Genomic DNA, 12,687 nt, shown 5'->3' with positions numbered 1-12,687 from the left:
TGCCGACCCTAACACTCCTCTCCCTCGTTGAACTCTGGCAACCTTACTCACCGGCAGGAACACAACACTATGAGTAGGGTCTAGTGTTATTTGGCTGCGGTGTTATTAAGTTCTTGCTAGTCTAAACTTCGCTTAAGACCTAAAACGGTATAGGAGTAGATATTAATACTATGTCGATTATACTAGTATAGGATTGTATGTAAGTAATTGAAAGAATCAATTAAGCAAAAGCTCATGAAATAAAACTGTATTTTAAATTCATTGTACCTACGCGATATGGTATAAATAGTTTTATTTTATTTCGTAAGCATTAAATGTCTAAAACATTTAAAGCATTTTTATAAACCTCTGTCAGAAGAAGAAAATAACGCCTGTGCGTACACGAAAGATCGTTAATTTAGTATTAATATATTTTACAGTTTATCAAACATTATAAGAATATAAAGGGCGTACTTTACCCTTAAGTTTTTGGACTACAAAATGGTCAATTTATAAAGGTCAAGGGTCAGACTCAGAGTTAATATCAAGGGACCTTTTTGCCAGCACAACCCGAAAAGTTCACCCGGTTAGCTCTACTATAATTTCATATTGATCAGAAAAGTTCTACTCATTAATATCTTTCAACATAATAGTACCTAGGTACTTTTTTTTTTCTTTATTAATCATAATCATTTTATTCATAAAACCAATTTACATGTCAAAAAACTTAAAATTACAATACAGTTAAAATATAAATTGAGATAAAACTTAAAATTAATATCTAAACAATAAATATACAATTAGGTGTAACAAAAATAAAAAATAAAATAAAGTAAATCAAGATCGAAATATATATTATGAACATTTATTTACATACAAGATATATACAGTGGTACTACGTAAACGAAATTAATAACTAGCTTAAATCTAAAATAGGCCCTTGAGGCATTGTACCAAGGATGCTGGCGGCATTTCCCCGCTGTATCGCAATGCTGATACGTTGTGCGAGAAAGCCGCCAGCTCTTCGGTCACCAGTTACGTCAACCAGACGCTTCGCGATTTCTGCAAACAACTTATGCGCGCTGGGACCCCATGGACCTAGAGTTTCAACTCCAAATGGAACGAAATGATACTCTCTACCGAGGCTCTTATAATTATTACGTTTTAAAATTTCGGCGCTTTCCGCCGCTCCGCCCGCTTTTACATTAGTCCGTTGGAAGTGGGACGGTGCCAGTGTGTCTACGCAGGTAGCATCCCACACCAACATCCGTCCCAAGCTCCAAGGAACCAAGGACATCCCATCGGGCCTCTTGCCATCATCTCTGATAATGCCAGTCGATCGAAATTAGAAATTAATATCAAGATTTCAGATTTAAAACTACTACAAGTCGATGAAAAATTCTGCACCATTGAAAACTGAAAAGTACGCGTCATAAAGTTTAATTCCTGCCATGTAGGCTGCATTGCTGTTATGGGCGTAAAGGCCATAAAAATAAGAGCCCAAGCACAGATTTTTTTTAAAGCAAGATAACAAATAAATATACCACGATAATAATTAAAATAGCAATAAGCACCACAACGGGGACCGCCAAAAATCCCCTAAAGGGATGGAAAGGCATCTCATACTAAACTACGACCGCCCCCGTTGAAAGTTTGCGCTAACAGGTAACTGTGGATTCTTGGCGATCATACCCTCGATTCGACCGCCGTGAACACACCAGCAGCCAGCAGCGATTCAAACCAAGAACGACTTGAATAAAGTTCGGAAGAGTACCTCCTCGCTAGTGAAAATGATCCGTGTCACTGAAGAAATCAGGACGGCGGCGCAGATGAAAATCACCATGCGGAATTAATACGTCAGCGGTACCTAATACCTACACTAGTATTATACCTATATAATCTGTGTTAGTACCTTTTTGATCATCCGAGAGGTTCCAAAAATATGAATCTGTGATCATAATTAAACTGTCGATATAGTAAAATGAGGTCAAAGCTGTGAAATATCGATTGTCAACTTGATTTGTTTTAATGGGGTTGGCAACTGTGAAAGGTTTGCATAGATGGCGCCATCATAGCTTGCCCCTTTTTCTATGAGATTTGGCTTAAAGGCATCCAGGGCATTAAAAAACAAAAATATGACACAATTCTAGGGATTAACAGGGCAAGCTATGCTGGCGCCATCTGCTAATTATTTCGACCGGCCAACCCCATTGTGTTGGGAATATTCTGATTTTCCCTAAATACAAATTCAACATTTGTCAACAACCCGGTTCAGCAGTGTAGGAAATATTAATAATAATTCAAAATACCAAATCGACTGTTTCGGCTCTTAAACCAATTGTTTACCCTAACTTTGCAGCAGGGACCCAATACCGGTATATTTTTCATACCAATAAACCGGTATTTAATTTCGGTATTACGGTTGTTTATGTATACTTATGCACTTAATTTTAGCTAATGTGATCAATCACTGATCCCTTTGTTTAACATAATTATGGAAAATCATAGGTTATCATTAGTCTTAATACTCATAATTAGCCTCATACGTTTTTGCTCTGTTTACTAAACGGTCCAGCGTTTCAGTGTGGTCGTCTACCATATTTTCATTGTCCTGGTTTAGGGTAACAGCCGGCAGCCTCTCCTTCCTCCGGTGATTTTAGCACATCATCTTTCCTTGACTCATTTGCCTTTGTTAATTGTTTTGGTATTTTTTTCTTATCAATGCAATGATTGTTCGTTCTTTCATTTGTGCAGAAATAATTCTGTTTTCAAGGGCAATGGTTATTCGGAATGCTAATGCAATGCTTAGAGCATTGAGATATTTACGTTGTCGAAAGCCTTTTCAAAGTCTAAGCCTACAACATCATTGTTCCTTCTCTGGGACAAAGACTTCGAAGGGCAAAAAGGTAATCATCCGTGGACCTGTTGTCTGTTGTTTAAACACGTTGTTTGGTAGTTTGCTCTCCGTATTGCCGTTTCCATTCTTTGTTTAAATTATTTTCGTCGCAATAGTTTTTTTTATTTTTTTTTAAGTTTAAAGAAGAAGAACGGAAACGGCAATGCGGAGAATATACGCGTTCAGTGTTGCTAACTGAATAAAAATAAATGGATAGCTTAACAATGCCTGCTAATAAATATTAGCAACGTGTTTCTGTGACTCGGAACGTCACGTTTAATTCTTGAGCTTAATTAAAAATATAACTAAATATCATAAACCTTATTAGAGTCCCTCGAAGCTAACTTTACACAGAGTTGAACAGAATAAAGTGAGGAGTGGCATTATAAACGACATATTTTCATAGAATTTTCCATTAATGAAGACAATGCTAGCTTCAGTTACCTTGGTCTGACTGGATTTTGATAGAGAACTCCAACAACCAAATATAGGTACTACTTACTAGCCAAAGTAATTATTTGAGCAGCACTAGCACCATAATGGCGTCGCTTCCGGCGCGGTGGCCATTAGTGGCCATTTCCTCCTCACTTCCGGTCGCCGGTGGTGCCACGTTGCGGTTTTTTTCTAACAACATGGCCGTTTTCATTTTGTCCGTAATGATGATGTTATCATTTTAGCGTCCTATTCTTTTTTTAAACGAGTTTTAGTCCTTCATGAGGACGGTAAAAGGTTTAGGGAGGGGCTTGAAATTAAAATGTCTACTTTAATTTATGGTTATGAGCTATTGTGGAGTTATTTTGCAATTGAAGGCACGTTTACTAAAACAACATAACTACACTAGACATGAATTTACAGGAAACGAAAAAAACTAAATGTCTTCTAATATATTAGTTATTGAACATAAACATTGTATAGGTGATTTTAGTAAGTGGCCAATCGTTCCGAAATATACGATTACACATTTCAGATACTAGTATTTTTGGAAAAAAATTGAAAAATAAGTTCGTCACTTATGCTATTTTTGTAAAATTTTGTTAGTTATGTTCTTTTTGTAAGAAAATAAAACAAGTTTCTATAGAAATTATGTTTTGTATTCTATCAGAGGTGTACAGATTTATCTTACTATATTATATAGGTATATTTTTGGGGACTGATTTTGGACAATTGGGGTCATTTTTGGACACTATCTTTTGCTCTACGTGTAGATCCTGCTTAGACGAATGCTATGATACCAAAAACTCAAATCCGTAAAAAATGTTAGTTATGTTGTTTTTGTAAACATGCCTCCAATTGTTATGTGCGTTATCAATTAAAATCCTTCAACTGTTTAAAATGTGTTAATTATTTATTTTTAAATGTTAGTATTTTAATTTTTGATTATTTGTATATTGTTTCTTTTTCTTTTTGTATTTTCTGTGTAAGTTAGCAGGGTTTGGTAATTTACTGTCATGCTGTTTAACTTGTTTGATAAAAAAAAAAAAATGCTATCTTATCTACATAATAGTCCTACTGCGAACTAGTGCGAACGCTAGTTACCTACAATCATAATACGAAGACATATTCAAGGAATGTATCTACCTAACACATAAAACGTTTGTAACATTTTTAGGGTTTCATAGTCACCTAGAAACCCTTAAGTATAGTTACGCCATGCCTCTCTGTCTGTCCGAGGCTTTGCTCCGTGATCGTTAGTGCTAGAAAGCTGCAATTTGGCATGGATACATAAATCATGCATTACGACAGCACGGTAAAATAAAAGCTATAAAATTTTTTTTTGGGTACCTCCCATACAAATTGATTTTATGGATTTTTTTTTTGCTATATTCCAATAGGGATATATATATATATATATATATCGTTGGATAGGTAAAAACCATTTTTTTGATATAGTTAATATTTTCGGAAATAATCGCCTCGAAAGAAAACAATATGTGTCCGTGTCCCCTCTCCTCTAACTTTTGAACCATGGCTCCAAAAAATATGAAAAAAATCGTGAACCAAAAGCTTAATAAATACTTTCAATTAAAACTATAGCGAACATCATCGGTCCAATAGTTTTTGAGTTATTGCAAAAAAATCTTCTATTCTTAGTAAAAAGACGTACGCAGCAAATATCCCTTATGCTTGTAATGTACTTACATGATACTTACTAATAGCCCCCGTTTGGCCTATTTTGACAGAATAGTAACTACGAAACCCTATACTATGCATGGCCCGACATGCTCTTGACCGATTATTACTCTTTTCAGAGGACCTACCGCAAAAAGACATCGTTCATTCGTCCTTCTATTTCCTTTTTATCACTCGAATATGGAATGATAGAGAAATTTAAATTTTCGATAATTTTGTTCGGCCTTATAGAAAGGGTTCGTTTTCACCATTGATTGAAGCGTATCTAATCACGATTACGTGATTGATGGCTATTGACAAATATTTTGATATTTTTGTTATTGATTGACAAGTACAAACTAAAGATACCTATGTTTACGTTAAACGTTTATACACATTCGTCTTATATTTACCTACACACTTACACACTGAATTATTTGTACGTATCGCGTATTTGTGACACCGCTGGTGTTTATCCAATTATAACCACTCGACCACCAGAATCCGAATAGCAACAAAATAGCTCCATTGACTTCGCAAATTTCCCAATCCCACGTGTCAAAGTCAGTGTCAACAATGCATGTCATGTTTCTAAATGGCACGCTAAAGTGATCAATCAGTGTGAAGTGCTGTGACTTCCCGCTTAGCGCCCTCGACTCCATATGTTTGTGCATCCATTAACTTCACCTAAGGGGTGCTTGGTAAGAATTGTTAGCTCAAGACAGCATTGGAGATCCCAAATGTACCAACTATAAACTACTAGGTGAAAATCGTTTTTAATTGTGTTTAGATTATATACAAATGTTCGAGCTTTAGGTATACAGAGTGATTTTGTTACGTCTGACCATAGAGTAACTGATACTAGAGCGTTACTGTCATAGTAAATTTTGTAACCCCAGTAAATTCACTGCCATCTGTCGACACACTTTAAAACTAAAAATGAAGATTTATAAAAATACGATAGAATGTATTTAAATATAGATAAATGATTTTTTTTATTTGCATTAATTATTTTTATGATTTTGACCCATGTTCTTTCACTGATATGCCTTAAAATTGTTAAATAACAAACGAAACCGTCAACGCCATCTATACGACTGTAGGCCAAAACTAGTAGCGCCCTCTGAACGAGAATCAAATTTTCTTGATTTTCGAGGCACGTTTTTTCCTTAGACTGTATCCATCTATTACGGAGTTATATCTATCTTTGGTCTGACCATATTTTTGGGGGTAAATTAAGTCATACTGAACAACTCTTACTATGGGGCCTGCCTCGGAAATAAAAATTGCTTACATAAATAATATGTATAATTATGTATATATTAATTTAAGGTACCTACTAATACTTGCTCTAAGTAAACTTTTGTTAATAACAACTATGGACATTGTTTCCGAAAGAAATTATTTGAATGTTAAATGTTTCTCTGTATTATTTCATGCATTGACAAAAGACCGGTTACTGAATATCGATAAGAGAAAATTTAAAAAAATAATATAGTTACATGTAAAAAAATAATAATATTTGAATTGAAATGAAATACATTTCGGCGAATCATATGTCAATGTTTTTAAGGAGCAGCTAATAATTTTAAAACTGTTTTAATCTCAAGCGACGCTGCTAATACTTATTGGTACTAATTACCTACAATGAAATTTGTTTTATTTCGTTCGATTTAAAAACAAATGATTAAATTTTCTAATATAGTGACTGCTCAGCTACCTTACCTACCTACCTAGTACCTACTTATTGGCCACTACATGTAATTGGCCACTCCTAACAATAAGATTTCTTTTCGCTTGTTTCTTTCTGATTTGTAAGGAAAGGCCTATTAAATACTATGTAGTGCATATGTAGTGTTCCTACCTAACCTACCATTGATTCAAATTTGACTGGACAACATTTCTTGTAGGGTATATTATTAATCTGTGTGTGGGCCATCCTTATAAAACCGAAAGTAGTTGACTACTGAATATTCTTGGCATCATTCATTCATCAATGAATCATCCTTCGCTTCCATGTAGGTTGGCACTTCAAACATGTCAATTTTATCTAAAATAGACAGTACATGAAAAATTATTGGATTATTATTACGTCGTGTTTCTGGCGTTTTTTCTGAAATATTAAATAGACCGAAATAAAACAAGTGAATGTGAAATGAGGATACATTTACTTTAACATTTTACACTCTGTCGGTTTCTTAAGTTAAATGTTTAGGTATAGGTACTATTTATACGACGACCACGATTTAGGTATTTTTTATATTTATTTTGACGACCGGTCTGGCCTAGTGGGTAGTTACCCTGCCTGTGAAGCCGATGGTCCTGGGTTCGAATCCCGGTAAGGGCATTTATTTGTGTGATGAGCACAGATATTTGTTCCCGAGTCATGGGTGTTTTCTATGTATTTAAGTATTTATATATTATATATATCGTTGTCTGAGTACCCATAACACAAGCCTCCGTGGGCTTACCGTGGGACTTGGTCAATCTGTGTAAGAATGTCCTATAATATTTATTTATTTATTTATTTATCTCGATTTTTCGTCTTTGCCCTAAATTTGGCCTAATGACATAGGTATGTATGTCATTAGGCCAAATTTATGTACATAATGTATGTTAATGGTTTATGCCATTATGAGATTGAAACAATAAAGTAAATTAGTTTGTATGAACAAGTAACATTTACTTATTATTATTATTTTTATAATAGGAAGTCTTTTTAAAATATTTAAATTCGAAGCCAATACAGCAAATAAACTAAATTAAATTATATAATACACTAGCTTATGCCCGCGACTTCGTCTGCGTGGTCTTAGTAACCCCAGCAAGAGAAAGAATACCGCCAGAAAGTCTTATAGCAATTATTCAATTTGAGCATATTATGCACACAAATTAGCAGACACTTCATTAATTATCTCAATTCCACCCCGCTTTTTACTTTCTTAAGGGATGATTTTCGGGATAAAAACTATCCTATGTCCTTCTCAGGGACTCAACCTATCTCTATGCCAAATTTCATCTAAATCGATTCAGCGGTTTAAGCGTAAAGAGGGAACACACAGACAGACAGACTTTCGCATTTATAATATTAGTATGGATTGTCATGTCATACAGTGTATAATTATATTATAAGAAGGTATCTATAAAATAAACAAAATATTAATACGGTTGGATACCTAGTGTGTAGGTCATTTCATTTAATTTTTTTTCTATTGCATAAAGGACGGACGACGGACATTGTCATTTATTACATTTTCAGCATAGTTATGCAATTAATTATAAACTTTATCATGTCATCGTTACATTTCAATACCTACTATTTTATTTATTATTATATTTCCAATCCGTCTTTCAATATTAATTGTTTATCAATAAAATTCAATTAGGTACCTAACCTTTTATTCAAATTACTAAACTAACTAAACCTAACTAAAAACGTAGAGAGTATCATTTCGTTCCATTTGGAGTTGAAACTCCAGGTCCATGGGGTCCCAGCGCGCATAAGTTGTTTGCAGAAATCGCGAAGCGTCTGGTTGACGTAACTGGTGACCGAAGAGCTGGCGGCTTTCTCGCACAACGTATCAGCATTGCGATACAGCGGGGAAATGCCGCCAGCATCCTTGGTACAATGCTTCAAGGGCCTATTTTAGATTTAAGCTAGTTATTAATTTCGTTTACGTAGTACCACTGTACCTATATATATCTTGTATGTAAATAAATGTATGTAATACTCACTAAAAACAAACTAAACTAACTTACTATTCAAGTCACAACCGTGGTTTTGTACTGAATAGGTACATAGTTATCTAAAGCCAACCAATAATAATTAAAATATCATGACAATACGAGAAAAATCATAATACTGAAATTGAGTAGCTACTCGTTTGTTTAAAGTTTTTAAGAGGCCGGTGCCGATTTTAGTCGCAAACATGTAAAATTGATAGATTTAGTCGGTGACCTAATTGAAATAACAAGTACTGGTTTCTATTAGCACGTCTTCTCATCTTGCCGTTTTACAGTTAATTTTTTGAACAGAAATTACTTCAAAACAAGTTACAACTTATCTTAAAATCGACTTAATTTCAACGTAATTTTGATGCTTAAACAATCTACAACATTTGCTGAAACTATTCTTATACATCAATTTGTATAATTTACCACCATAATTTTTTGATGAATTTTTAAAAACTGCCCCTTCTCTTCATATAATACCGGTGACGCACGCTCGCGACCTCATTATTAAAAGGCAAGATGAGAAGACGTGCTAATAGAAACCAATACTTGTTATTTAGATATTACGTAACAAAACATGTATAATTTCAACGACTTAAATCTAGCAATTTCACATTTTTGCTCAAAAATCGACACCGGCCTATTAAGACCATAAAGTGGTTAAGGTAAAACACGAAATAAGGTTAAACTAATCGATGTCAAAAATTATAAAATTCAATTATCTTAAAACCTAAACTAATGTCCAAAATACTCCTCTTTGATGAAGTCGGCCGCCTTTTCCGCAATCATTATAACGGGAGCGTTGGTATTCCCTCGAACCACCTTCGGCATCACACTAGCATCAGCCACCCTCAATCCTCGCACCCCTCTCACCTTCAGTTTTCCGTCCAACACACTCCCCATTGCGGCGGTGCCAACGGCGTGCCATGCGGACGTCGCCATCGCTTGAGCTCTACAATTTAAATCTTCTTTGTTACAAACGTCAATATCTAACTCAATAACCCGAGCGTTCATTGCTTTAAAATAAGAAGTTCTTGCTATCGACCGCGCTTTCTCCAATGCGCTAGGAAATGCATCCAAGTCAGAAATGTCGCTGAAAGTGCCGGAATGTATCAACGGAGCTTCTAACGGATCTGCGGATTTTAATTTCACTTCACCACGAGATTTCGGCTTCAAAAGAACAACAGCGAATCCTAATAACTCACTGCTTTCCAGCTCTGATTGCAGTTTTGAGCAAATTTTTTCTTGAAACCCGAGTATATCTAAACAGTTTTGATAAAATTTTTGTCCTACTGAGATACAAGATGGGTAAATCGCAAATTCCGGTACGCCGTTTGCGTTTGTTATATACGCGCCCATGCTGTCGGTTTTCGAGTAAGAGCCCGTTCGATCGTACAGATACCTTATCAATTCCATTTGAGACTCTGCCTCGCTATAGAAACACGTTCCATTGTCAGCTGCCAAGTACGTCAGCACCATCACGTGATCGTGGAGGTTATCGCCCACAGGCAAGTCTTTTATAACCTCAATCCCCATTTCTTCCAAATGCTCCTTCGGCCCTAAACCAGATAGCATCAATAACTTGGCAGTATTAAAAGTCCCTGCAGAAACAACAACCTCTTTGTCAACCAAAAACGTGAAACTATCTCCATTTATAAGCGCTTCTACTGCGTCAGCTGTATCATTCGTAATTAAAATCTTGGTTACCAATGCGTTCTTCACCACTTTCAAATTCCTATTCCATGACTGTTTATTTAGCATCGCGGTTAAGGAACTGTCTCTCTGACCGTCCCTGATGGTGTGCGAGAATCTTCCAGCTCCTATCAAACCTGGATAGGTCATATCCTTTACCATTGGAAATTGCAACTCTTCAAATGCTTCCAGGAACTTTTTAGTCGTATACGTGGACTCATTCAAGCCGGTGACTTCTATATCTCCATTCCTTCCATGATAGTTCATTAATTCAGGATCGTTAATGATCCTTTCGTCAGTCAGATGTTCAGTCTTCTTGAAGTATTTTAGGACGTTGGTCCAGTTCCATTCTTCTCCGACGAGGGTAGCCCATTCATCGTAGTCTGCTGGGAAGCCTCTGGAGTAGACCATGTCGTTGATGGAGCCACTGCCGCCCAGCATCTTGCCTCGGGGTTGGTGTTGCTGGCCGTTAAACAACGCCTGGCTTGACTTGGCATCGTTCACGGATTTGAAATTCCAGTCATATTCGCCACCTTTTAGGTAATCGCGGAATCCTGGTATCTGTAGGTAAAAAGTTTAATTAAGTGCTGTGAGAAAACTCGGAGGGTATACATAGATCACAGAAAAACCTATTAGAAATGTGCAGTCAAGCGTGAGTCGGCCTTAATTACTTAATTAGTTTTTTATCCAACCCCTGCCGATTTTTTAGACATCTCACGTTTCACATAAACATAGGTACTTACATTGTTAAAAATTGTGTAATGTACGGAAACCTTGGAACTTGAGTCCGACTTGGCCGGTTTTTTTTTATGTTTTAACCAGATGACGTGGTAAAGATGATAGATGGGCGGTCTTCGCGACCGTTTGTCTTTAGTTGATGTTCTAACCAGGTTAAACTCCTTGTATCAACTTGCAACTGTAGAATTCATAGAAGCAGAGTCCCCCAATGTTTTCGCCAATTCAATATTCTGTAGTGCATATTTTCTTTTAAACAGAAGTACTCAGTACGCCTGTCATTTCCGTTTTCTCCAATTCCACGTATTTTTTCCGACAACAAATAAATGTATTTAATTCACTTAATCTTTTTTTTTACTAACCAAGACTTTAAAAAAATTCTATTTACTGTTATCACCCACTAAAAGTATTTAGTCATAATCATAATTAATTTTGGTTGGTTGGAAATGAAGATTGAAGGTGAATGATGGTTTCGACCCTGGCTAACCGGCCAGCAAACAACGATTCCAAAAAGCGTATTTTAATCATCACACATTAAAATTATTCATATATATTAACAAAACAAATAAAAACTGCGACCCGCAGTCGGAATCAGCACGTGAACACTAATCTGGCTTACGAAAAGACGTAGTAATGTATTACTGACTATGCTCTCCTGCGGCGGATCCTCTCCAGCCTTCAGTAGTAGCAGTAGCATCACGGTGCCAGGCAGCCGTCCCTCCGTCGAATACGATGAAATCCCATGCGAAACCTTCTGGATATAAACAGGGCTCAGGACCTGAAGGCCTGAAATAATACTAACTATGCTCTCCTGTGGTGGATCCCCTCCAGCCCCCAGCAGCAACACGGTGCCGGGTAGCCTCGCAGCCAGCGCCGCGGTCCCTGCGCCGACCACGATAAAATCCCATGAGGAACCTGTATATAAACAGGGCTCAGGCCTGGAGGCCTGAAGTAATACTAACTATGCTCTCCTGTGGTGGATCCCCTCCAGCCCCCAGCAGCAACACGGTGCCGGGTAGCCATGCAGCCAGCGCCGCGGTCCCTGCGCCGACCACGATGAAATCCCATGAGGAACCTTCTGGATATAAACAGGGCTCAGGACCTGGAGGCCTGAAGTAATACTAACTATGCTCTCCTGTGGTGGATCCCCTTCAGCCCCCAGCAGCAACACGGTGCCGGGTAGCCATGCAGCCAGCGCCGCGGTCCCTGCGCCGACCACGATGAAATCCCATGAGGAACCTTCTGGATATAAACAGGGCTCAGGACCTGGAGGCCTGAAGTAATACTAACTATGCTCTCCTGTGGTGGATCCCCTCCAGCCCCCAGCAGCAACACGGTGCCGGGTAGCCATGCAGCCAGCGCCGCGGTCCCTGCGCCGACCACGATGAAATCCCATGAAGAACCTTCTGGATATAAACAGGGCTCAGGACCTGGATGCCTGAAGTAATACTAAGTATGCTCTCCTGCGGCGGATCCTCTCTAGCCTCCAGTGGCATCACGGTGCCGGGCAGCCGTCCCTCCACCGAACACGATGAAATCCATGA

The 12,687-nt window shown here is 37.3% G+C and overlaps 1 protein-coding gene across 2 annotated transcripts in view; it reads right to left on the bottom strand.

The window, feature by feature from the left end:
- The window catches only part of LOC134744017 (ecdysone oxidase-like), a 46,941-nt gene that overhangs the window by 26,588 nt on the left and 7,666 nt on the right, over positions 1-12,687 (bottom strand). Inside the window, exon 4 of one of the 2 annotated variants that reach the window (XR_010128062.1) lies at positions 8,678-10,969. Coding sequence is in view for 1 of the 2 variants with exons in the window: in XM_063677650.1 (XP_063533720.1) it covers positions 9,452-10,969 (1,518 nt within the window). In the remaining variant the exon portion in view is untranslated. Of the gene's footprint in view, positions 1-8,299; positions 10,970-12,687 lie in introns of those variants that run through there. The other variant, XM_063677650.1, reaches the window with a different exon arrangement.

Source organism: Cydia strobilella, chromosome 9, assembly GCF_947568885.1.
Source record: "Cydia strobilella chromosome 9, ilCydStro3.1, whole genome shotgun sequence".
In the NCBI taxonomy this organism is placed as follows: domain Eukaryota; kingdom Metazoa; phylum Arthropoda; class Insecta; order Lepidoptera; family Tortricidae; genus Cydia; species Cydia strobilella.
This window is presented reverse-complemented; position numbering and strand designations above follow the sequence as displayed.